At 36.9% G+C, this 26,294-nt stretch overlaps 2 protein-coding genes across 2 annotated transcripts; both read right to left on the bottom strand.

Moving 5' to 3' along the window:
* Positions 1 to 12,906: 12,906 nt before the first annotated feature.
* Positions 12,907 to 21,801, bottom strand: rgcc (regulator of cell cycle). The gene is made up of 5 exons (XM_019097021.2): positions 21,640 to 21,801; positions 21,330 to 21,503; positions 15,133 to 15,240; positions 14,965 to 15,027; positions 12,907 to 13,399 (listed from the first exon to the last, which is right to left on the bottom strand). Exons 1-5 carry the CDS (start codon positions 21,671 to 21,673, stop codon positions 13,392 to 13,394), a joined length of 387 nt encoding a protein of 128 aa, XP_018952566.1. The 5' UTR covers positions 21,674 to 21,801; the 3' UTR covers positions 12,907 to 13,391.
* Positions 21,802 to 23,476: 1,675 nt separating this feature from the next.
* zgc:101559 (Ras-related protein Rab-33B-like) lies at positions 23,477 to 25,726 on the bottom strand. The gene is made up of 2 exons (XM_019097022.2): positions 25,429 to 25,726; positions 23,477 to 25,047 (listed from the first exon to the last, which is right to left on the bottom strand). Exons 1-2 carry the CDS (start codon positions 25,684 to 25,686, stop codon positions 24,604 to 24,606), a joined length of 702 nt encoding a protein of 233 aa, XP_018952567.1. The 5' UTR covers positions 25,687 to 25,726; the 3' UTR covers positions 23,477 to 24,603.
* Between the last annotated feature and the right edge of the window lie 568 nt (positions 25,727 to 26,294).

Genomic DNA, 26,294 nt, shown 5'->3' with positions numbered 1-26,294 from the left:
TGTGTTGTACTCTACAGCTTGTGAGGGATGCTGATTCGTTTAGGAGGATGTTCAGTTCTTGTGGGTGTGTATCTGTGTCCAGCTGGCCCACGCTGACCCACACCTCTCAGTTTCCCAGCACTGAGTCCAGGCTCCGTCCACAGCTGCATACTGCAAATCAATGGTCACTTAGCATTTCATCACTTGATTTGTGCTGTAGAAAATCCCCCGGAGACCCGACAACAAACTGTGTACACTACAGGCAAAAGTTTAAGCAACATTATTTGTTAGAAATGTATTGGTTTCTCATTATGTTAAAAACATTTTAGTGATTTTTTTCTTTTGTTTTCTTGTGTCTTCTGTTTTGTTTCACTTTGTTTATCTAAATGGGGAGTCATCTCATTTATCACCAGTAAAATATGGAGTGCCACAAGGATCTGTCCTAGGTCCTCTGCTATTTTCAATATACATGTTGCCCCTTGGTAATATCATTAGAAAATACGGGATTATTTTCCACTGTTATGCTGATGATACTCAACTATATATCTCAAAAAGACCAGGTGAAACTTCAAAACTATCTAAGCTAACAGAGTGTGTTAAAAATGTAAAAGATTGGATGACCAATAATTTTCTCCTATTAAATTCAGATAAGACAGAGATATTACTTATTGGACCAGAAAACATTACACAGAATCTCGTAAATTACAATTTGCAATTAGACGGATGTAGTGTTACTTCCTCTACTGTCAAAAATCTGGGTGTTATATTAGACAGTAACTTGTCTTTTGAAAATCATATTTCCCATGTTACAAAAACAGCATTCTTCCATCTTGGAAACATTGCCAAGCTACGAAACATGTTACCTGTTTCTGATGCAGAAAAGCTAGTTCATGCATTCATGACCTCTAGACTGGACTATTGTAATGCACTTCTAGGTGGTTGTCCTGCATCCTCAGTAAACAAGCTACAGGTAGTCCAAAATGCAGCGGCTAGAGTCCTTACCAGGTCAAGAAAATATGATCATATTACCCCAATTTTAAAGTCTCTGCACTGGCTACCTATTAAGTTCCGTATCAGTTACAAAATATTATTACTTACTTATAAGGCCCTTAATGGCTTAGCCCCTGCGTACCTAACTAGTCTTCTACCACGCTACAACCCATCACGCTCCCTAAGGTCACAAAACGCTGGAATTTTGATAGTACCTAGGATAGCAAAGTCCACTAAAGGAGGTAGACCCTTTTCGCATTTGGCTCCCAAACTCTGGAATAGCCTTCCTGATAATGTTCGGGGTTCAGACACACTTCCTCTGTTTAAATCTAGATTAAAAACACACCTCTTTGGCCAAGCATTCAAATAATGCATCTCATAATTTTGGACTGCAGTTATATCTGATCAAATGCGCATTATTATTCTTTAACTTGGGTTAAACTAATTAATTTTACTTGGCTGGAACAGCAGCTACGCTAATTATATCTCTATTTGTTTCTCTGTAACTAGGATTTACACAAGCTCCAGTCTGGATCCAGAACACCTGAGAAGAGATGATGCCAACCCCTCAGAGGACCTCAGATGATGCTAACCCAGAGACAACATACAGAACTACCACATTTTGCTCTAAGTTTGATTGCATAATTGCTGTTAATAGTGTTAATCGTCTGTTTGTTTACGTCTTTTATTGATTTTTCTGAACATTTCTGCCGTATACACATTAACTGACAGTCACCACTGATAAGCTACTACTAAATATTGTAGAAACTTAATTTTCTGTAAAGTTGCTTTGCAATGATTTGTATCGTAAAAAGCGCTATACAAATAAACTTGAATTGAATTGAATTGTTTTGTTTGTTTGTTTTTGTAGAAAACAACACTATGTACACTAGTCAAATATGTATGTAAAATAATTTCTTAAAGCATTAGTTTCTCATTATCTTTTTTGTTTGTTTGTTTTAAACATAAAACTATTTAAACTAGATTCAACATTTTAGACACTAAACTCAAAAGTTTACAAATAGATTTTTTGTTTGGGTTTTTTCTGTAGAAGATATGAGTCAAAAGTTTAGAAAGATCTTAAATCTTGGGGGTGGGTTTTTTTTATGTTTATGTGTGTTTGTTTGTTTTCACCCAATAATACTGTAAACTAGAGCCAAGTTTTGAAATATATGACCCTGGAGCACAAAACCTTAGTCTTAGTCTTAAGTCGCTTGGGTATATTTTTAGCAATAGTCAAAAAAACAGATTCCAGATTTTCAAATAATTGTATCTCGGCCAAATATTGTCCTATCATAACCAACCACACATCAGTGGAAAGCTTATTTATTCAGATTTCAGAGGATGTATAAATGCAGTTTCGCGAAATTGACCCTTATGACTGATTTTGTGGTCCAAGGTCACATGTGTGTGTTATTTGTTTTAGCAACTTGTTAGTCCTAAATCTTAAATGCGTCTTGTTTTATTTTGTTTCTGTTGTTGTTTTGTTTTTTTTAGTTGGTGTTGTTTTGTTTGCTTGTTTTTGTTGAAGACCCCCAGGGACCCATCAACACTAAAGTTACAAATTTAGAAACTTTTCTGTTCTAAACTTCATTTTTTCTGTGTGTGTGTTTGTGTTTGTTTGTTTGTTTGTTGTTTTGTTTCGCAGGGACACCTTCTGTGTGGATCTTCTAAATGCAGTTGCGAAATGAATCTTTTTAACAGAAATACTGTCTTGACGGTAGTTTTGTTGAAGCTGAAGTAACTGATGTTCCCACAGCCATCACCACCATTTTCCCCTAAATTATTGCCTTTCTCCCAGGAGAAAGTAAATTATGCATTACGCCAGATTGTTCCATAACAAGTCATATTTTAACAAGACACTGATATATCATAGAGACGGCGTCTACAGGCAGCCAGTGGAATGGGTTGTTTCTGATAGTATCTCTGCTACAGTCATTCAGAGCACACACTCCCTCTGCTCATGTGCATTCCTGCAGGACATCAGCATTAACACACTGACCCGCTTCAGTGTCACAAACTTTAACCTGGAAGAGCATGTTAACTAAAATCAACTTAGCTTTTTTCAAAGTTCATACACTGAGTTTCACCTCCCATCATAATTTCAGTATCAGTTTAAATGTGGGTAAAGAAAAGCATGCACATATTTCACATACAAATAATTCCTAGAATGGACCATTGTAAACATTGTAAACAAATATTTCGGAAAGTTAAGCAGGGGACCCAGCTCTGAATGAAGCTCTTATATACAGTCTGTGTACAGTGGCAGGGTGTGTAACAAGACTCATCAGTGTGTAATTATGCAGAACCTGAAGTCTGGTACATTTCTGGAACATTTTCACAAAAATCTCTTTTTGTGAACTTACACAATGTCCTGATGCTTTACAATGCCAGAATTCGATTTATTTCGATTAGACACCCATTGCGAACAGTTTAGACAAAAGACAAATGATCAGTACAGCCAACTGAACAGATTATATCTATCCCTCAGCCTTAATTTCATTCACAAAACATTAAAAATGGCATATTCCCTTGCTAAGACCATTGTAGACTTTCTTTTCATTAATTTTTCATTTGGATTAACGATCAAAATAGTGAATTGTGCATAATGAGACCAGGAACATGTACTATATTAGGAAAACAGTCAGTTTTAATTTCATGTTGATTTTAAGTAGATTTTTAAGTAGTAGTAGTTTGTCATGATTTAATTGAAGTTTCTATCCACTTATTTAAGTATAAAGGAAGTGTGGAAATATGTCTCTTTGCATTTCTTGATAATTAAATGAAACACAAAGCTGGTGCTGCCATGCCTTGTTCATTGAGCAGAGAGTAAATATAACGTAAGCAGCTCCTAACATGCACTGCATGTCCTGTCCTAGAGTAATTTTAGTATTAGGAAACACTGTGCCCACGTTTATCCCTGGACTCCGTTCTGCATGCCTGCAGGTCATGTTGCACAGATCATAGTGTCATGTGATCGCCAGAGACATTTTTACATCATTTGAAACGGTTACTGTGGCTCCGATGTTGAAAATTTCTCTGCTGAATGAGCAGTTAAGATATACTGGGAAGAATATGGAGACAACATGTCATAATGTTGACTTTAATATTTGTTTATGTCTTATTTGAGAATGTTAAACCTTCGAAATCTTACACCTGCATGCTACATGTCACAGCACTAACCCTGTTTATTTCCCTGTAACTGCCTATAAGGCTTCTAGGCATCATTCCTGAATCGGCGGACTGTTCTTTTAGGTTTAGTACTCTATTGATAATCTTCCACCCACCTTGTGTATATGTAACGTCATTTGTGCGGTGGAAAACACTGCACACGACTCATAAATCTGGGCAGGTTAGAACAGGGTTAGAACAAGTGCCGTATCTGGAGAAGTGGCAGAGGTGAAGCCAGAGGAAAGACTGAGCATCTGTCTCTTTTGTTTGAGAAGAACCAGCTCCGCACATGGCTGTTACTCACCGCACTGAGGTGGGCAGTAATAAGACAAGGTCACTGCACACCCATCCCTGCAGGCATGCAGATGCTGAGGGCCTTAGGTGTCCTGACACAGGCTTGGACTCAAAGCAGACCTTTTAATGCAGCTATCAAATGTGACTTCAGGCCCAAAATTTCAGTTTACTCTGCTTTGAGCACACTGGCAAACAAAATTAAATAAAAATTAAATAAAATCTTATTATAACTAATGTAATACTTCTTAAAAGTAAAAAAAAAAAAAAAAAAAAAACTGTAGCTTACACTCCACTAAAAATAAATGTTCCAGCCCCTTCATGTCATTTGTTGAACTTATTGATATTACATATAATATTATAATAGAGGAGGATCAAACTGCTTGATGAGGATACATTGATTTTAATGTGGATCATATTAATATTAACCCCAGCTATACAACATAAATGTATTGTTGATGTTAATTGTGTTGGATTTCTAACTTACACCCCCAAAATACATACCTTAGCAACCTATTGGTTGGCATTATTATACGATTTAATGTATGATCTTTTGTGTGGGTGTGTGTGCGGGTGGGGTTTTTTTCTGTAGGGGTTTTGTTTTTTGAGCATTAGACATGGTTACAGACAATTTAATCTTTGTTGTGAGAATAAGTGTTTATGAAAAAGTCAATAAAAACTGCATTGTATAAAATAAAGGTTCCAAAAGTGTGTTTTTGTAGAAATGCAATAGAAGAAACATTTTTGGTTACCCAAAGAAAATTGTAAAGAGTTCCTAAAAGAACACTTCTTTATAATTGAATGAATGAATGAATGAATGAATGAATGAATGAATTAACAACCTTAAAAAAAAAACTGTGCAATGAAAAAGTTCCATGGATGTTAAAGGTTTTCCAAAGAGCCATAGATGCCAGTAAGAGTGCAGCTTTGTGTTTATTCTGTCTAAAGCCCACTGGTAAAAGAATAAAATAAAATAAAATAAAATAAAATAAAATAAAAATTTAAAACACTTTTAGATTTTATATTAAAATAACATTGATCAGTTTATTCGAAGCTGTGACTTACTGTAGCTTTATGTCCCAAACCACAAAACATTAGGTTTATTCTAGTAAAATAAAATACAAAAGAAAAAGGGCTTAATGTTACATTAGCTATACTAATAATAAATACACAATGAATAATATTAAAACATTGTTTAAGCTCATGCTAAAGTCAACTTGTTGGTCATGCCCAGAACTACTGTGTCACAGCCGAGCATTCTTTCACATAATGTTGAAAGTAGCCTGAGTGAAAGTTGGTGCAGGTCTAATGAGTGGGTATTGACAGATTCTCAGAGGGACGCTTCTCCAGGCTGAAATTGTGCGAATCCCTCTTTTAATCCTGCACTCAATGAAAACCTTTGGAGTCTTTAGTAACGGTCCAGTAAACAAGCACATGTTGTGCACACGATGTGAGTCTGAAGTACTGGTCAGCATTATCATACACTCATTCCACACACATCGACCCCCTGAAAGAAAGAGAAGATGATCTGTTGATGCTGTGAGAGTAAAGGTGTGCTCTTTCACCCCTAAGGCTGCAGGGAGATTCACACACTCCTCTAAATGAAAGGGCACACTCACTCACCCACCTCTTCGGACTGACAAGAGGAAAATGAGATTAGGGTCAGAGATTTTGTGTTTGTTGTGAAACTGTGTTTGTTTGAAACGTCTCATTTGCTGTAGTTATGAGTTCTTAAATATTTCAATACAATATCTTATCCTCTCAGAAGCTGTCCAAACCAATGTGAAGAATTTGTTTGAGATTTTGAGGTATTATAGTATATATAGTGTAGCTGAGATATCCATCAAAACGTTCCATGGAAGAAATCAGGCTACATTTAAACCAACATAAACCAGCCTATGTGTCATTAGCAGACCCCTGCCTAAAACTCATTCCTGAGCTCTCAAAGTGGCCTTTCTTTTCTCCTCTGGCAGTCAGTGGCCACAAGCAGATAAGTGAGCTGTGCTGAGAGATGCATTGAGGAATGAATAGGTACAAATTGTTTAGCATTACAGATTATAGTGCTACAAGCTCACAGTCTCACGCTGGGGTCTCATTCCCTCAACAGCCTCCTCTGAATGCTGCTTGTACAATTGAAAGGATTATTTAGCCAAAATTAATATTCTGCCATTGTTTATTCACCCTCATGCTGTTTCATATGCTGTTATTTGTTTTGTGGAACACAAAATGACACATTTTTGTGCTTAAAAAGCTGTTGCACGTGAAGATTCTCTCTTGTGGTTCAAATGGGTTGCAGATGAAATAATGACTATTCATGGTCACGCATGTAAATTCACAAATCAAACTCTGCTATCTTATTAATGTCATTAACAAACAAGTGTAATTAGGTTTGCTTTGAAAGCTTTTAGTTTGTGGAACAGCTGGGCTGAATCTTATCTCTTACACACACTGATCTCTGGATTCATGTGACCTCTCAGTCCCTCCTGCTTTATTTTCTGAATGAACAAAGAGCAAATGATTCACTTATGACAATACAATCATAAGACCTCCCATTACATTTGCCTTTAAAGCAATTTTAACTGGCCAGGGTCAGCGATGATTGCGTGTGCTTTTATCCCATTTTAGATACATTTTAACTCTTTTCTTTATAAAAGAAGATTAGTTTTTTTATTATTATTATTGCAAACTTTGAGCAGTCTTCATAAGAGCTTCTCCTGTCAGGAAGCATCACTGGGATGAGGGTAGTTTAGCTTGCCTCAGAGCCGTGCAGCAGAAGGACATCAGATGGTCTGATCACAATGGAAAAAGGAGTCTGAATTACGACACACCATCTGGGACACCACTGTATTTCACTATTGCATTATTATTGTAATGAGGAACCAGTTAGCACACAATATATATATATATATACATATTGTTTAGCAGTACCAAATGTCAGCCACTGGGTTGGGACTGATTTTTCTATTTTCTTATTTATATATATATATATATATATATATATATATATATATATATATATATATATATATATATATATATATATATATATATATATATTTTTTTTTTTTTTTTTTTTTTTTTTTAAATAAGTCATTTTAGATTTTATATTGGCTTTTTTATATTAGACCAATTAAATGAAATAAATATTAAATAGATTTTTTTTTTTAGTTATTAATATTTTTTTTTAGAATGCTATACTATGTGATGCTAGTTTGGGACCAAATATTGTTTTATAGTTGAGTGATAAGCTTATTTTTGCTATAAATAAAACATAAAAATAAAGACCTGGTTCATCAGACAGGGCTTAGGTTAAGCCACGATTAGGCTATAGTTCAATTAATACATTTAAGTATCTTTTATAAACATTACTGGTGTGCATCTTGAGACAAAACAATGGCACTGACATATTTTAAGATATGTCAGTGCAAGTTTCTTTCAGTTAAAACAGCCCAGATATGCAGTTTAGTCTGAGACTAGGCTACAGCTTTGTCTGCAAAACCAGGGCAAAAAAAATAAGAACTTAACAGGCTGAACACTTGAGCTCGGTGAAGTTATAACCATCTTGCGTTATCCGTTTCATTCTCCCATTAGTTCTGTAGAAACACTGAAAGACAAGCAATTATGCTGACAACTTTAATGTTCTCTTTCTCTGTGAATCATTTAGACACATTTTTGAGCTCCTGTGGTCTTTTCAGAGGTTACGTCATACCGGATGAAGCACCATTTTCCGCTTTCATGCTGTTCAAAGAGAGAAATTCTTCAAGCATCAAGCTTTCCGCTGTCCTTTCTCCCTCTGGAACCCCAGTGTCTTTTTGTGTGACCTTTGACCTGGGCTCTTTTGCCGTGCGTTTGGTGAGAGGTGGCTGGAGACTGGAGGTCAGGGGAAGGACAGACACAATGGAGGGGCTGAGAGTCTTTGGCCTGGGAGTTCCTTCACTTTAAATCAATGTGCCTCACTGGACACCACCATCAAACCAGTATCCCAGTGTGGTATTTCTGTGGTGTGAGTAAGGCCTGTAGATTTATAGTGTTTGGGTTATTCTGAATTCTTTCGTTCATGGGATACTGGAACCACAGGAATCTCTGCATGCTGCTGGATTCATCTGACTCATTTTAATTTGACGTGATACCTCATCTTCATCTCTCTTTATGTGGCATATACCGCACCCTCAGCCACCAGCTTCTGCACCACATTCAGAAAAGAGCTGTCAAAACAAAAACTCTGCCCCGCTTAATAATGACTAAATGGCCTTGAAATCCAATGAGTAGTGCTTTCTGCTGGATTGTTACACTGCTTTCTCCGTAATATTAGTGACTGTGTGGATGCAGACATCTGTGGCCCCATTCGCACCCGCTCTTAGCCTGATATGAACCCTCTGTGGTACACATTATGTTCGGGGCCATTAAGATTTTTGTGATGTTTTAGAAAGACTTCTCTTATGCTCACTAAGGCTGCATTTATTTGATCAAACATACAGTAAAAGAACTGTTTTCTATTGTAATCTATTGTAAAATGTAATTTATTCCTGTGATTTTCAGCATCATTACTCCAGTCTTCAGTGCCAGTATCAGGATGTGTTTACACTTGTAGGTCGATTCGGTCGATCGTTGGTTAATATAGAAGTATTTTTATTAGCCTATAACTCAAGAAGAGCTTATAAAATGTGTAAGGGAGTTCACGGGAATTCATCCGTCCTTCCTCCTTGAGGATTCTGTCCTTTTTAGGATTGCATCTTATTACATCACGTCCGTTTTGTGGTTCATTTAGACGTCTTTGGTCCATGTTGCATTATTATATCAGTCGAACTGCACCAGAGTTTGTTTGGAAGTGGACCTAAACCCCCTGAAAAGGTTGGTTTCGGTCTGCTTGTTGGGTGCGCAGCAAGGTTCAGATGCCAGCGTTCACACAGAGTAATCGTTTTAATCAACTCAGAGCTGCTAAGTGTAAACACCCTCAGACCAGAAGTTCATAGCTTCCAGTCTCTGATAGACTACATCTGTCTACAAGTATGGCAGAAGTAGTATGAGTAGTGTATGCCAGTATGCGATTCTGATGATCTGGGCCTGTTCATGACTCAGTGAAGAACAGTCACAGATGATCCATCGATGACAGATGATCATTTCCACTCTCACCAACAATTTTGCAAAAACAGCCAACAAAAGTGCAGAGCGTTCACCTTTGAAATGCGGATCATTGTGGAACAAGAGCTAAATGTGAACTTGAGAGAGAACAATTCACAGGCCTGTCAGTTATGGAGTGTTTAGAGAAATCATGTGCCTGTAAGAGCATGCCTGTGCTGATGTTTCTTCAGTGAAACACTCTCAGTTTCTGCACACAGTCTGTCAGACAGCGTTGTGGCTTCTTTCAGGATGAACTATAGCTCATGTTTGCCCCCAGCTGCTGTCTCTGGAGGAAAAATGGCTATGTTATTTCCATCTTGTCTAACAGCATGAGTTCACAGAGAAATGCTCTGTCTTTTTTAACTGTTTAATGTCTAACACACTGATGTGTCAGTGCACTCAAAAGGTATGTTCACCTGACAACGATTATACTAAAAACAGAAACGTTTTTCCTTTGCATTTTTGTGTACAGACAAAATATGATCCCTATTGACATGGATCCACGAAATCGAGTAAAATCGCTGTATTAATCATGCCAGGCCAGTAGTTGGTGATGCTACTTTGTAAAGAAACACTACACACCTGCACACATACTTACAGACTGAACATTTAACATGCGCATAATGTTTTCATAGTTTACAGATGATAGTAGTATAATTTTCAATATTTTGCACACTGAAACATTTTTAAAAGTTTGCATTTTCAGGGCCCCGAAATGCAGTTGTTGTGTAAATGGACAGCCAAATCGCAAAAGAAATTTCTGTTTAATTGAAAATGGTGCCATGTAAATACCTCCTAAGAAAAAAACAGGGAACCTATCACCACATTTCTGTATTGTTTACAAGTTGTAGTAAATTAACGATATTGTCTTTTAATTTATGCAGTGGAATTTTACACTTTCAAGAGAGATTGGCTGCATCCAAAATTATATATAGCAGGCAAAATTGTATATGGTTTTATTTGGGTTTTTTTAGTAAAGTGAAGGGTCTGTTGGAGTTCAGTTGGACATTTAAGACCAAATTTTGCTTAATCGCAAAGTTCAAATCTCAACATATAATCATTGCAGTTACTAGTGTTCACCGTCTGTTTGATTATGTGTAATTTGTAACTAACTGCATGATTCTTACTGTACATTTCTGCCATAGTCACCACTAATAACCTACTCCTAAATATAATGTAGAAACTTCATATTTTCTGTAAAGCTGCTTTGCAACGATTGGCATTGTGAAAAGTGCTTTACAAAGAATCTTGAATTGAATTGAATTTATCATTATACCATTTATCATTCATTAAATTTACATGATAAATAAGTTACATTTAACGTGCTATGCAAGCTGTTATGACTGAAAGAGATAAGATTAATTAAAGGTTCAGTTATGTTAAAGTTAGTTGGAACAACTTATATTTATTAACTTGAGTAATCAACTAAAATATTTGATTATACTATTGTTTATACTCCTCTAGTTTGTTAGAAGTTGTCATAACTCATTCTTAGTCAATTTCTCCCACATACAGACACTGGTCTCCTACTTGGGAAAGCTGTTTGTCTTGGCTGAATGTCCAGCCGGACATGTTATTCACCCATTTTCCCACACTTCCAGACCACTGGCCGTCCTCATCCAGCCAAGCCCACAGAGCCAGAGCTGCCAGGAGGTGCCTGCTGCCTGCTGCCAAGCAACTTATTTTGGAGTTGAGCTGTTATGTCAGCACATCTAGCACCCGCTGGCCTGTGCCGATGAGCGCTGTCCTGAGTACAACAATGAGCACAGGTGCCGAACAGCTGCGGGACAGTGAGTCTGCTGCATGTGTCAGCTGCACTGAAGAAACAAACAGGGAAACATCCGTTTCATGCGGTCCGATGCTCAGCTGGATTGTGCCAAAGTTCGATTTGATCTGATGAACTTGATGAGGCCTCATGAGTTTCCACACAATGCAAAAATGGTCCAGAAAAACCTAATTTGACTGTAGTTTACCTCACTGAAAAAAGTAATAAGCCACACAAGGAAGTTTTAGCCATGAGAAGCAGAAACCCTATCACCCATGATAAAATCGCTGTAACAACTGTCTTTTATTAAAAATGGATTTAGCAGCAATATCATAAAAGGCAGCAATGTCAATATCATTCATTAATATTAATAACTGCAATGAACAAATCTTTTGGTAGTGGTTCATTAACGTGCAGTTTCAAAGGCAAAAATGTCTATTCTTAATAGTGTAGAGGCCACTTTCAAACCATACTGTTGATCAGTATGACGAATTTGCATGACAAACTTGAACACAATTGAAATTTCTATTTATATGACTGAATCACCCACAATATTTCAGAGCAACAGTAAATGTGACCACAGCTTATGTGTAGGGTACAGTCACTAAGCACTGTGTTGTCTTGGCAAATTAATAGTTAATATGGTTTCAAGGTGTCTGCATTTTATAGTCATTTTTTAGCATTGTTCATCCTATGAACTATCCATTTTATTGTAATTGCCTGCACATACATTAGTAAGGTGCGGTCACATTTACAGTAATTTGCACAGGTGAAAGAATTTGCTTGTGGATTCAATGCATTGATCAACAGAGAGCTGCTTGGTTTGAAAGTGACTTCATACATGGCTACCAATGACAACAGACAATGGACCTTTTTGCCTGCTATATTTCACTAATGTGACCGAACCCTATCTAGCTGATGTTTCAGCAATGACTTTACCAGACTGCATGCTCACTACATTTTCTTAAGATTTGAATTTCAAATCATACCTTGGAGCATTGCCAGGACAGACACAAGTACTGGGATGTTTTATCTTCTATTCATGGAGCATCATGGGTGTTTTGCTAATGAAATAATAGAGTGTCAACCAAAAACCAAAAACTGTGTATTTCTGAGCAAATAAAAATAAATAAATCTTTCCCGTCTCCAAACATTTGAATAGTAGCCTAGTCATTTTGCATTTTAGTAGATTTTTTTAATGGTTTAACATTTGGAAGTCCAATCAAATAAAAAATCAACATTCTTTCGAGAGGATTTCTTCTGGTTTAATGATCACATACGAAATGTACGGAGACAGACGGTTGCTGTGGCAGGATCCAGACACAGATTTGGACACAAAGTGCTGAGGAGGTGACCAGGTGTCACATTTTCTGCAGAGCAACTGCTCACGGTCTCAAGCCCCTGCTGTGTGGTCAATCATTCACAGACTGCTCAAGAGCCTTAGCTGACTGACACACAGCCCTGAATTAATTAGCAATGTACTCTTAGTTTCCTAAAGTAAATCTTCTGTCCACACTGAGAGTCAAAATATTACAGGAATGAGCTTCTGATGCAACCAGACACACAATGAAATAATGCCAAGACACATCTTAAAATCAGTCACCTTTAATCTCTTAGAAAACATTAGTTGTATTAAATACTTGTTATTATTGCTTTTCCAGTTTTTGTAATGAATTAAGAATTAAGTTTATTCTTATCTGACAGAAAAGGCTTATAGCAAGGCGATATTTACATGAAATACAAAAATATATATTCACAAAATGGTATTACAGATAAATTTACAACCAACTCTATAAAATTAAAAATATATTTCTATAAAAAGCTATTTAAATAATCTTACAGCTCAAGTTTTTGAGAGAGCACAGCCATTCCTGTCAAAAGTGTATTTTTTATGCATTTGTATTTGAGTGTTTGTATGGGCGTTGTAAGTCTTCGTGAATGTCATCGTTCAGCATGCCAAACCCTGACCATGTCTTCTCCATCTTCACAGTAGTTCAGGTTTGTCAGGGGCGGTCTGGCTGTCGTCCCCCAGCGGAGCTACAACGTGGTGGGCCCCAGTCACCCTGTCTCTTACTCACATGTCTGGAGGAAAAACACAGTCAAGCAGAGAACAGACTTGGTATATTTTCATGTCCTCGGGTGTCAGGGTTATTCTCAGTGTGTATAGAGGTCCTCTTTTTATAGACACCCCGCAATAAACAATGCAGCCCTATTAGCAAGTCTTTCATTAGCTGCATAAACAGAAGAGCATTTGATAGCTTGCATGACACATTTGGTAACATTTAAAGGTGGCTGAATTAATGTATGTACTCGAGACACATAAGCAAAAGAGATAGGGAGGAAAGCTGTCATAAAAAAAGATTTATGACAGTTCTGAAGGAAAATCAACTTTACAATACGCATAATATGACTGCTCTCTCTCTCTGTCAGGTAAAATCAATCCTTCTGGCTACAGTTACAGTTCACACACATACATTCTTCTGTCTCTCTGAAGCAAGGTATAGCACTCCAGACTGAAGGAGCGCCAAAGCAAATCAACTTAACTGTGTTAATGCATCACAGAGGAAGAGTGTAGGAAAGCGTGTGTGTGTGTGCATGACTGATTATGACTAGCATGACCTCAATCTTTCAATAAGAGATTTGTTTCTTTCCATGATCCGTTGATCAAAGGAGTGGGTGGCATGAAAAAAAATCATAATCTAGTCTCTTATGCTTACCAATGTTGAAATTATCTGATTTGATCAAATAGTAAATTGTTAAATATTTGTATAATGTACTTTCTTTTTGAATATATTTTAATAACTAGGCTCCCATTCAAATGTTACGTTTATTTTATTTTTTTAAAAATAAGTCTCTTATTACCACAAAAGCTGCATTTATTTGATGAAAAATACAAATAAAGTAAAAGTGTGAAAAATATTTTAAAATGTAATTTATTCCTGTGATGCAAAGCTGAATTTCCAGCAGTTTCAGTGTCACATGATCCTTCAGAAATCATTCTAATATGCTGATTTGCTGCTCAAGAAACATTTCTTATTATTATCAATGTTGAAAGTAATATATTTTTATCATTAAATAACTTTATTATATTACCCTTTTACTTTACATATTATATTACTTCATATTATAGTATATTCATTAAAGCTACTCCATTTCATTTGATTATTTGGTCTTAAAAACAAGACGTAAATTAAAGGATTGTTTGTTGTATTCTTAATTTTCAAAGCTGTTTTTGCACTGATTATATTATGTAACACTAGTATATTATATTGTATGTGAAAGTTGTCTATCATATGTGTGGGCAAAATAACTAGAGTGTGATACTTTCCAAATGAAGCACTGACTGAGGTCTTAAAGTGTGCTGTGTTGTGATGCTGCTCAGCAACTGTGAACAAAAGAACTCATTCTCAAATTCTGTGTATTCTGTGCAAGTTTGTCCTAATCTCAACTTGTTTGGGATGTTCTGACACTTACACTTATCATGTAAAGCAGAATCTCTACAAGCTGACATATTTCTACCATTTACACACTGTTATACCATTCAGCACTTGCCATCCACAGACAAGAAATAAACTGCAGCATGATTTCATGCATGTTTTTAAACCACCCAATTTTTGTCTCTAAAACTGACATCATTCCGCACTTACTTGCTAATGTTCTGTCAAGGTCGGCAATGAAGTCCTCTAGCTCTTTAGTGTCTCCGAGTTTAGCTGAAGAAGAAAATACACAGTTGAGCAACATAGTACAGCAAATAAACCTAAAACCAACTCATTCGCATTAAATATGTCAAAAAATAAACATATATTTTAACTCACGTTTAGGAGATGTGGCCAAGGTACTGTTCGGTGAGTGGGAGAAGACGCTGGGCGAGTTGAGCTTCTCGTCACTGAAGCTGAAACTGTTTCTGTTCAAGGACTCTGCACCTGTTACAGAAGGAAAGAAAGAGGCAGAGGAAGTCAGAAATGTAAAACTGAGACTTCCTGTATGTGTACAGTAACAGCACACTGCCTTCTCTAACGCCACCACAACAGGTGGATAACAACTACAGAATCTGTCACAATCTAGAGTGACAGACACAGAGAGCAAAGAAAAAGCAAATACAATACAGCCCAACATGTAATTGTGCAGAATTAAGGCCCATTCACATCATGGATGATAACTATAATGATAAGTGTAACTATAGTTTTAATAATCATTCATATTCTCTGTGAATAGGAAAATCCACACCAACAAAAACCAGAATGAGTTTAAGACTCACTTTCATTCACTTTCAGAATGATTTTTTTCACCCGATGACAGCCAATCAGAATCCACCGGACTTTAAAGACTCTGAGAATTTAAAAATCACAGATTGCAAAACTGCAGCGCATGCTTATTATAATCAGAGGGTTATATTTATAGTTATCGTTCTTGATGTGAACAGTAAACTCTTCAGTTACACTTTATTTTAAGGTGTCCTTGTTACAGTGCAATTATACATTTAAGCACTGAGTAATATTAATTAACTACAAATACTTACTATATGGTTTGAGTTAGGCTTACTTGCGTGAAATTATGCATCATTTATTGTTATTGTAATAGTAAGTACATGTAACATGTGTAACAAGGACACCTTAAAATAAAGCATTACCCACTTTTCCTTGCCGAGAGCATGAAACCATTGAAATTCAAGGGGCAGCTGGAAAAACTCTAGTCTGAAAGTCTATAGTGTTCACTTGTGTTGAGTCACCATTTAATGTAAAAGCGGTGGAGCAGCACTGCTCTCCACCACACAGGCTTGCCAAACATGTGCAGTGACCCATAACCGGAGGGGGAAGGGGGTGTTAGGGGTTAATCTGTGCTAGTAGAGCGGGTTGAGTTTGTAATCAATGCATACTCCTCTAATAACAGCCTCTCTCTCACGAGCACACTTTCTAAATGGGTTCAACTGCGACCCACCCTCAAACAGGTTCATTTAAATCCAAAGGTCTGAACGGTATGCCACGCTCTATCTTAAAAAACACTTTTTACACATTCTTAGCCCTGCTCGACGTTAAAGACAGAGCAGGTGTGCTATTACACGGAAGCCTAACTTTTTCCACCGCCTCAGTCATTAGATCCTCTCGCCTGTGGGCTTCAGAAACGTGCGAGTATCCTCTCAGCTGACACTACATTAATGCTTTCAAACCCTAAAATCATATATTTATTAATTAAATGAAAAAGATGCATGCTTAATTGTACTGAATGTGCACATATTAAAGTCAATTTTTTTAAATATTGTATTTGCAGATAATGAAATACGAATTAAATTAAGGTACATATTTCTAAACACACTTAGGTACACTTGTAAAAGTGCACTTTATAATAATGTCAAATTTGAAAGTTTTATTTTAAAATTCCCTTATAATCATTAAGTATTATTAATCTTGTATCATGCTTTAAAGAAGTAAACTTATTAAACATATTATGTAACATACTTTATTCTAATTTTAACTGTAGTGTGTTATCCAGTATTAAAAGTTAATATATTTTAAATGCATGTAATTATAAATATATTCAAATAACGGCATTAAATATAAATTTAATCTAATGCAATTTCCTTTCATTGCAGTTAACATGCATTTGAGTGTCTGAAAACATTAAATTTAGTTTGCGCTTAGGTATATGTAATAAATGTGTAATAAATATGTGTTTATGTAATAAATACTCTTTTTTAAAGTATGCAAAAGTGTTCTCTCTTTTCCTCAAGGATATGCTTAGCAGCTTTTAAAAGGACGGGCGATGTTTTATCCAGTATAAAGTCCTGAAGCCAAACCGCTTGAAGCCACTGATCCGGATCAATGGCACGTGTGTCAAAATGGCATCAGGCTTGATTGGATCCAAAATGCAGTTGCACTGCTCCATGAGGGCGACTGCAGGGCACATAATGTCATGACTGCACCAGATGAAGGTTTATTGTGCAAGTCTGTCACATGCCCTGTTTGTTCCAGAAGGAAAAGGGTGGGGTAAAGAGATCACTTGTTGCTTAATCATTAAACACGAGAACACCTCTGGAGCAAAAGTGAAAAGGAAAATTTCTATGCACTCATAAGCAATCAGATTGCTTCAATATTTCCATTCATGATGCAATGCATGTTCAGATTCTGGATGCATCCCATCAGCACTTCAACACACAAGAAGGTTTGGATACAATGGGATTCAGGCTAAGAAAAAGTCAGTGTTTAACTTGAAATTGATACCCTGAGGTCTCCACAAAACGTCTGAGCAAGGCTCTGGCTCTTTGTCATTGGCCTCAGATCCAGACTGTCTCAGGGTCTGACTCAGTGCCGGCGCTGTGGTGGGGCATTCGAGGGCCGTGCCCCCCCTAGCGGTCATTGATGCCCCTCCTACAGGCCATGGCGTAGCCCCCCCCCCCACAAAATTTCCCTTTTAGTTATTATTTTAATATTAAATGTTCAAACTGTAACTTAAATTAAATAAAATAAAAAGAATGGGGAAAATGCATAATTTTGGTTGTTCATGGCACGTTACTAGGCTTCGTCATGGTGAATGCTTATTGGTCGCCGAGTAAACTTGTTACATTTGATTTGCAGCGCGCGCAAAATCCATTTCAAGTTGAAGAACAGTTTGTCCGTCTATATTATAGACAGTTGTTAGCAGCTAATTTTAAAAAAAGCAGGTGAATTGTTGATGAATGTTTTGTGGGTTCTAACTGCATTTGTGTTTTATACTTGGCTACCTGTAAAGATATATGGGCTTATGTCATTTCTGCGTGGTGCGTGCATAAACTGCTGGGAGGTCTGTAACCCAGGTTAAAAACAAGTATTAGCATAAAGTAATAGCAGAATATACATTTATTTTTTAGTCCTTTATTTATTTTGTTTAGAAAATGAGTCCTTTAGAGTATTTAAAGTCCTTGAAACCCTAAGAAAAAACGGTATTTAAAGAAATTATTTTATTTGTTGAAGCACTTTGTATTTTCTGTATTTTATTTTTTCCATTTCCTGTATTTTATTTTATCTTTTATCTATTTCTCAGGTTCTACAAAATTTGCATTCTACGCAAATCAAAAACTAAAAAATCAGTTAAACCTTATACCTTGTGTGAGTGGCTCATTATTTTTGTGACATCCTTATTCTCTGCAGGCGAATTTTAGTCTTCTGATTTAACTGGTCCATACGCAGACATTTGTGTGATGATGTCCAACTCGTTTTATGAAGAAAAAGCCTTAAGTTTTCAGAAACATCTATACGAAAAAACTTTGTCTGATGCCGGTTTTTCAAAGCTTCAAACTGATTCAGTGTTTTATTTTTGTCGTCGTAATTTGTTAATTAAGTATAAAAATATATAGCTATTCATTGTAGGCCTATTTTATGTTTTTTATTTATCCTATATTATATTTATATTATTATTTTCTGTCCTGTTCTGTTGTTTAGGCCAGGGGTTTTCAAACTGTGGGTTGCGACCGAGCGGCAACCTCCCGCTCTCTCTCGTGAAGCCAATAAGGAAGTGACTAAAACTGCAATTCATCGACTGGCCGCTTGAGGCTGGCTGCAAAAGGGAGTCAGTCCCATAGACTCTCCATGTTAAAATGCCCAACTTTACAGCAGAAAAAAAAATGTTTACAGCCTGGTGCAAAAATGATTTTGGTCTATATTGCTAATTTTGCCCTTCATGAGAACTGTGAGGGGGGTGAATTTTTTTATAACTCATCCGTTTAAATTATATTAAGCCTTAAAGTTCTGCATAATTAAGGGCGTGGCCACTTGAGTAACAGGTGGATTGCCGTTGCTTACAATGCCGTCGCGCTAAGTAGGCGTGGCTTCAGCAAACAGCTCCCGCCTTTTTGCCCATTTTCGATTTTCCGGGAGAGTCTGCGCGGTGACGCGCTGCCAAGATGGCGACGGCCCGCTCTGCACACTTTGAGCTTCAAAACCGCTATTGAGGAGTCTATGGGTGACGTCACGGACACTACGTCCATATTTTTTTACAGTCTATGGTTGCGACCCACTTGTTGGTCGCAGAATGGAGCAAGGTGGGTCCCACAGTCACTTGGCTGCAGCTAAATTTGCGTTTAAATGACACACACTCACACAGTTCAGTCTAGGGCTGCACGATATAGCCTACCAATATTAATTACGAATTGCAATATCCTTAGTGTGATTTTCGAATTGCAAATAAGTCCGCGATTTAAAACATGCGTTGCGGGCTTTGAAGCACGGGCGCGCACAAGTTGTAATTACAGTGAGGGTCTCAGAGCAACGTCATTATTAAAAGGTTCAATCGGTCCGCATTATTAATGAGAAAAAAACTCGCTCACTTCAATGCGTTGTATTCTGCATGAGATACACCAGAAAATTCAAATGTTACGGAAATGGTTTCAGGTAGGCTATGTTCATTCATTTCTATCGTCTGTTTGAACTGCACTGTTTTCGTTCTGGAAACAGACTGTAAAAAGCATGTCACATGCAGGGCATAAACGTAGGGTTAATTGTAACACTACGAGATTTAAACATTTCCACATAACAAAATTTACAAAATTTCGCAATATTTCCTTGACATATCATCTCTGTATAGAGAAAAAAAAAAGTTCAAAAATCTTTTGAAGATATTGCTGACCATTTATTTAACCATTGCAAAAGCAAATTTCTGACTGAAGTAAATTTGTCATCTCGTTTTTTAGTGTTCATTTAAAATGAGACGCATCTGTGTATTATTTTTACCTGTTTCACAATTATTTCAATCTCCAAACTGTTTTAGTTAGTTCTGCTTTACTTCTAATGCTTTCCTAAAAAAGTGTTGGATTTTGCACCGCTCTCCCTTACACACACACACACACACGGAAGGACTATGAATGCATTTTCTGCGCTGAACCCCGCGATGAGTTTAACAACACGCAGCGCAGATTACAGTTCACTGTAGTGAGCCTGTTTCACGTTTTTATGGACGGATCATATTTTAACATCTGTAAACAAAGAAATTAAAACTTAAATATTATAGTGACATTTTACAGTTGTACACTAAAATAAAATGGTTATTTTTCTTAAATCAAACATTTAATTAAGATTAGGCATAAAGCTATCTGTTCTGGGCCGGGTTTCCCGATATCGATGTAGCCTAGCCTATCTTAGCTCTTAATAGCGCTCTCTACGGGCAAGGTTATAACCGTTATCCGCAATTCCTCGCGCGTTTCCCAAAAATGTACATTTTCCCAAAAATGTAGGCTACTGAACTCGTAGAACTCGAGGTTAGGCTACTACGTGCTACTTGAGTCGCTGTCCATTCGCTGACGTGCTGAACTAGGCTATACTAACCTTATATGGAATCGTATTCTGAACGTTTAACCTAATAATCGTCATCTGTTGTGTATTAGGAATCAACACAGGTAAAAAAAAAATAATAATAATAAAAATAAATAAAAAAAAAATTAAAAAATGTTTATAATGACATTCTATAAAGATAGATCATTGGAGCTAACATTCTAGGGTAGAATGTCATTCTATATAGATCATTGGAGCCGTATCCGGTCGGCAAAACAGCAAATTTCAGCGCTGTCTTCTGTTCCTCTTTTAGATAAAAACCCAAGTCTAAATCTTTCATTGTCATTCTATATAGATCTTTCAGGTTTAGGTCTGGATTTCCATGCTACTATGATGTTGCCAATGCGTCAAAAAATTATTTATCAAACGACAGTGCCCCCCCGCCGATGATCCAATGCCCCTCCAGTAGATCTGCTCTGACGCCGACTCTGGTCTGACTGAACTCTCCTCTGCTTCACAGTCTCCTAACTGACTCCTAATCAGAAATGGCAAGGTTTGCATCATAAGATTCAAGCTCTTTTAAAAGACGTTTAACGAAACCCAGCTGTTCTTTGTGTTTGTGTGTGGGCTCAGATTAGATTAGATGAGATTACGCACTGTAACTTCTGAGGCTGCGGGGCTTTAGTCGTGCGTGACGCAGAGATAATGGCTTCGGGGCGCTTCTATCATTCTTCTGGAATAATAAAACCAACTTTCTCCTGCTGCATACTCACTCTCGGAGTCGCTGATGCCGCTGTCGCTGACGCTCGCGCTGCTGCGTCTCTTCATGGTCTTCAAGTGCTCGTCATATCTGAAGTGTCGCTTCTCCACGGGGGACGAGAAATCCTCGATGACAGCGTCGAATTCACACAACACGGCGCTGAGGTCGTCATCCTCCTCAAGAAACGCTGCAAAGCGCAATGCAAGAGATTTGTTGCAGACTTGCAGAAACAGAATGAGTGCGACAGAAGAAGTATCGCCTGCATGCTTGCTAGTACGTTTAGGGTTTCAGTGCATGAAGTATTATTAAATCTTTTGACTTACATTTGCTCTGTGACTTTATCTTTGGAGACTTCATCTTCTGTACACCTTTATTGTGTTAAACTCCCAAATATCCGATATTAGACCGATCTGCTCCTGCTGACACTCTCCGTCTGTGCTGTGTGAGCTCCTAAGCGCGCACAGAGCGCTCTGGGGGGTTGTTTTAAATATCGCCCGGCTCTGGGAGAGGGCGGTGACTGAGGGAGGCGTGCTGGACGTGGGAAACGCCCGCGCTAGTTTTAGCCCTCAGTGTGAGTTACATGGACTGGCGTCACTCCTCCCTGAACTATGTGTTTGTAAACAGCTACTATGACACATGTGCGACATCAGTACTGCTTTATTTTTAACCTTAATTCCATCATGGTCACCCTTTTGCGATGACTTCACTTGTTGCAATGTTTTACCAGCAATACTGTATGTTACAGGAAACGGCTAACTGTGTAACTATGTGTCATGCGACACGGCATGAACATATATTTAAAGATGCATACGCGTGGCTCAATATATTTATTAAAAATGTTAATTCTTCATGCTTTGTTTCATGTAAGTTGATGTGTGATGGTCATTTAGGCTACAGTTTTGACCCAAAACAAGACAGGCAGAAGCAGTATATATGAGAGAGAGAAATAAAGTTATTTAATGATGATTATGATTATATGAGTTTATACAAACACATATATTGTTTTCAACATTGATAATAATAGATTATAATAATACATGTTTCTTGACCATCAACTCATTATATTACAATGAAATTAGTATAAATTATGGGAAATAATATATATCTTCTCCTTTTCTACTTTACCTTTCCCAAAATAATGTATTTTCAATGTAAGATATAAATGTGATGATACATATTCCAGAACTACTATTTTAATATTTTGAATGCACATATGTTTTTATCAATAAATGCAATAACATACAAAGTGGAAAGTCATATATAGGATTAAAGGTAAGGGTCAAAGGTTAGGATTATGGTTTAGATGTAATAACATAATTTGATTTAAAACCCAAAACCCAATTGTTTCCGGGTGTTTTATTTATTTATTTATTTTATTTTTTATTAAGTATTAGCATTTCTGTGTCAAGTCTAATCGTTGCCATTCCTGTTACTGTTATTCACAAAACTGATCTGGTGCAAGCTGAGTTTCTGCAGACATCTGGTGGTGACTAAACGTATGTGCACTCAAGTTATTAATTCATGGAAATTATATCAGATTCAGATAAAGAACCATTTTATTGGTCAGGTGTGTTCACATGCATGAAATATTTGTCACTGATTTCAGAAGCTTCAGGCAATTTCACAAGGACAAAAAATACTTTTGAGGCCTAACTGCTTAATCATAGGCAGTTAAATCCTGCTTTTTGTTATTTTTAGTGGGGCTGTGGGATTTATCACTTGGAAAAGAATTCTTCACACCTCTGGTGTTGGAGTTAACAGGTAGACACATGGTAAAACAAGACATGTGTTTGCAGCTGCACTTGCCTGCTGACTTTAGGGTTTAAGTGCACATGGACGGTGACAAAAACGACACTTACTGTCTGAGAGGGTGAGATCTGTTCTGTTCACAAAATAAAATGTTCACAAGGATTTACTGAATGTTGCTGTCAACAACAACAACAAAAGTTTAATGACTGCATTTCAAAGACTTTCCCAGTCCCCAGTGAATTTTTTTATTTTTTTTTTTTGGATTAGGATTTGATTTTGGATTTAAGAAATACATTTCTGACTCTAAAAAACTGAGCATAACTAGAAAAACTTAGTCACTACAGAAATTTCCATTATTTTTAATTTTAAAATGTTCCTGATATTTCCATTACTGTCAGAACCCTTTTTATATTTAAAATCTTTTAAATTCCTCTTCGATCCAGATTGATCACAACTGTTATATACCATATTTAATTTTTTTGCACATTTTATTTTCATATTCACTTCCAAACACATCTGACAGTCACTGCAAACTATTTACACAATGACATTTTTCTCTCAAGTACAATTTATACATGATGCTGAATAATCAAGACAAATGTCAGACATGATACAATCTCAATTTAAAGTGCAATACAGTCCGTTTTCCAAATGCTATTGCTTACAAAAAGGGTTGTCAGTAAAAAATAAATAAATAATAAATGAATGAAATCAAGAGTTTGAGATGCGTTGAAGTCTAATTGATGCATTGATTTGCGTGTAAAAGACGACAAAAAACACTAATATGTTGCATATTACTGTGTTTCACAAATGCATCACACTGAGGTCGGGATATAAGTGCTCACATTTATGATAAAGAGTGTGGGTTCCCTTGTTTTTAATCTCACTTTGTTTCATAATAATGCTCTGAATGCTTTGACAGTGGCGCCCACTAGTGTTTATGATGGGGTCATTAATAGCTTCAGTTATGCACTCTGTCTGGTTCAGTTTAGATAATTATATGCTTTCAAAAGAAATAAAATTAAGAATTAAGTGCAAAATAAATATAACAGTAATTGATCTGTATCCGCAAGCATAACAGAGAGCTCACAGTGCACAATAATGAGGACCAATGTGTTATTTTTGATACGTCAGACATGCCCAAGATTGCCTTTAGAAGTTTCACAGCGGCAACCTATGTGGAATTATAACATTGAAACAACATGCAAAGTTATTACAGACTGAAAACGTTATAACAGGCTCTCCTGAATGGGGTCTTCATGACACTGAGCATGTTTCTGGAGAGAGTTAATAACACTCTTAAATAATAATATGTGGTAATAAGACATATAGGCATCCATTGCTGCATAATATGTGAGTTAAACCCTCAAAATGCTTCACAGTTTATGCTTCCAAAGAAATTTGTAAACTGCACATACACCAAATGCAATCCTATAGACATATACTGTACTGTCTATCTCCCAATCACTCTTCCTGTCTGAACTTCATACAGAACGTCACCCTAAATTATTGCATGAAACTGTATGGGCCAAAGTGCACTAGCATAAACAGGGTGTGTTCTCCTCCTGTCCACCAGCGAGCTGTAAGAAGCTGCTCTCGCTCGGCTGTTTCAGTCTCAGCGGCTTGTGATTCTTCAGCCTGTATGCCAGCGTGAGGAAAATGGCATCTACATGCTCTTTTTCCGCAGGGTCTCTTGCAGACGTCTCAAAAAGCGGGAAGTTGTAGCTGTCAGCCAGTCGCTGAGCTGAAAACGTGGACACCTCTCTCGCTCCTCTCAAGTCACATTTGTTCCCAACTAGGATACGGGGGACCATGGGAGGGACTGAGTGACGGCTGCACTCCTCAATCCACTCCGGCAGACTCTCAAACGAAGCCAGGCTGGTCACGTCATACACAAAGATGATGGCATGGACGTTTCTGTAGTAATGCTCCACCATGCTCTTCCTGAAGCGCTCCTGTCCCGCCGTGTCCCAGATCTGCAACTGAGAATGAGAATTAAATTTGCATCATTGTAGATATTAAATTATACTATTATAAGACCAGGACAAGCTGTCATAAAGATCTCAGCAGTTTTGAGTCCAAATATTATACACACACACACACACACACACACATATATATATATATATATATATATATATATATATACATATATATATATATTTCTTCACATTAATACAATTCTTATACAAGTAACCAATAGTTATACTACTCTATTGAAACAATATTACATCATTTAAAATATTTAAAGTGTTGTTTGTCTCCCACTATCAACAGTACACACACATCCACTGTTAAGAAGAATGCCATACTCGCTATTCATGGTCAAAATGCTCTTTACAGATTTCTGTAGGGATTGTTACCTTTATGTTTTCTCCATCCAGGTGCAGGGTTCTCTCTCTGAAATCTACTCCGATTGTTGCCTCGGGATTTTGGAGGAATCTCCCACCGCAAAACCGGTAGGTTAGACACGTCTTTCCAACATTTGAATCCCCAATGACGATTATCTTAAAGACCCTGGCCTGAGCACTGTCATAGTCCTGACCCGAGTCACTGGCCAGACTGTCTCTTGTGTAAATCGTCGAGAAATCATTGTTGCCCGTTGTGTTTTCTATGGACATAGCTCCGATACTCGGGAAATATCGCGAGAGGATAAGAACGAGATCTTAAAGTGATCTCCCGTGACCTTAGCTCTTTAAAAAAAAAAACGTGTAAAAATGTCTGAAACTGAAAGAGCAGCGAATAAAATGATGTATAAAGTATAAACGTACTTTATTAACAGTACCGACCCGTTAAATCAGTTTACATAAACGTGATAATTTAACAGATAACTATAACATTTAAACAAAGAAGATAAGCAACAAACAGAAAATTGGTAAAACGAGGTGAGGTTCAACAGGGCTGATTGCTCAAAGATGTATATTTTGTACATTTACTGTCAGCAGAATAATAAGTGTAGTTATAGCATACTTGAGAGGTTATGAAATGCCCCAAGATATTTGGAATAAACAGTAAATGCTCCATCCTTCCAGAAGAATGGTTTATCTTAATGCATCTAAAAGTTATCTTGCTATATCAAAAGTGTATTAAAATTTTGCCCCATATCACCTCAACCAATGTAGCCTTTATATCTGAAACCTCATTTATTATGTATTTTCACATTTATTAACCAAACCATTAACCATTTATTAACCAAAATACAAATATATATATTTTTTTTCTGATCATT

This window comes from Cyprinus carpio, chromosome B9 (genome assembly GCF_018340385.1).
Source record: "Cyprinus carpio isolate SPL01 chromosome B9, ASM1834038v1, whole genome shotgun sequence".
NCBI lineage: Eukaryota > Metazoa > Chordata > Actinopteri > Cypriniformes > Cyprinidae > Cyprinus > Cyprinus carpio.
This window is presented reverse-complemented; position numbering and strand designations above follow the sequence as displayed.

Bases quoted from the DNA above. Each gene is read 5' to 3' on its own strand.
- zgc:101559 (XM_019097022.2), bottom strand. From the start codon at position 25,686: ATGTCCATAGAAAACACAACGGGCAACAATGATTTCTCGACGATTTAC. The intron at 25,048-25,428 runs GTAACAATCCCT...TCTCATTCTCAG, and splicing joins TGGATGGAGAAAACATAAAG to TTGCAGATCTGGGACACGGC.
- rgcc (XM_019097021.2), bottom strand. From the start codon at position 21,673: ATGAAGTCTCCAAAGATAAAGTCACAGAGCAAAT. The intron at 21,504-21,639 runs GTAAGTCAAAAG...TGCGCTTTGCAG, and splicing joins GATAAAGTCACAGAGCAAAT to CGTTTCTTGAGGAGGATGAC. The intron at 15,028-15,132 runs GTGAGTTAAAAT...TTTCTTCTTCAG, and splicing joins CTTGGCCACATCTCCTAAAC to CTAAACTCGGAGACACTAAA.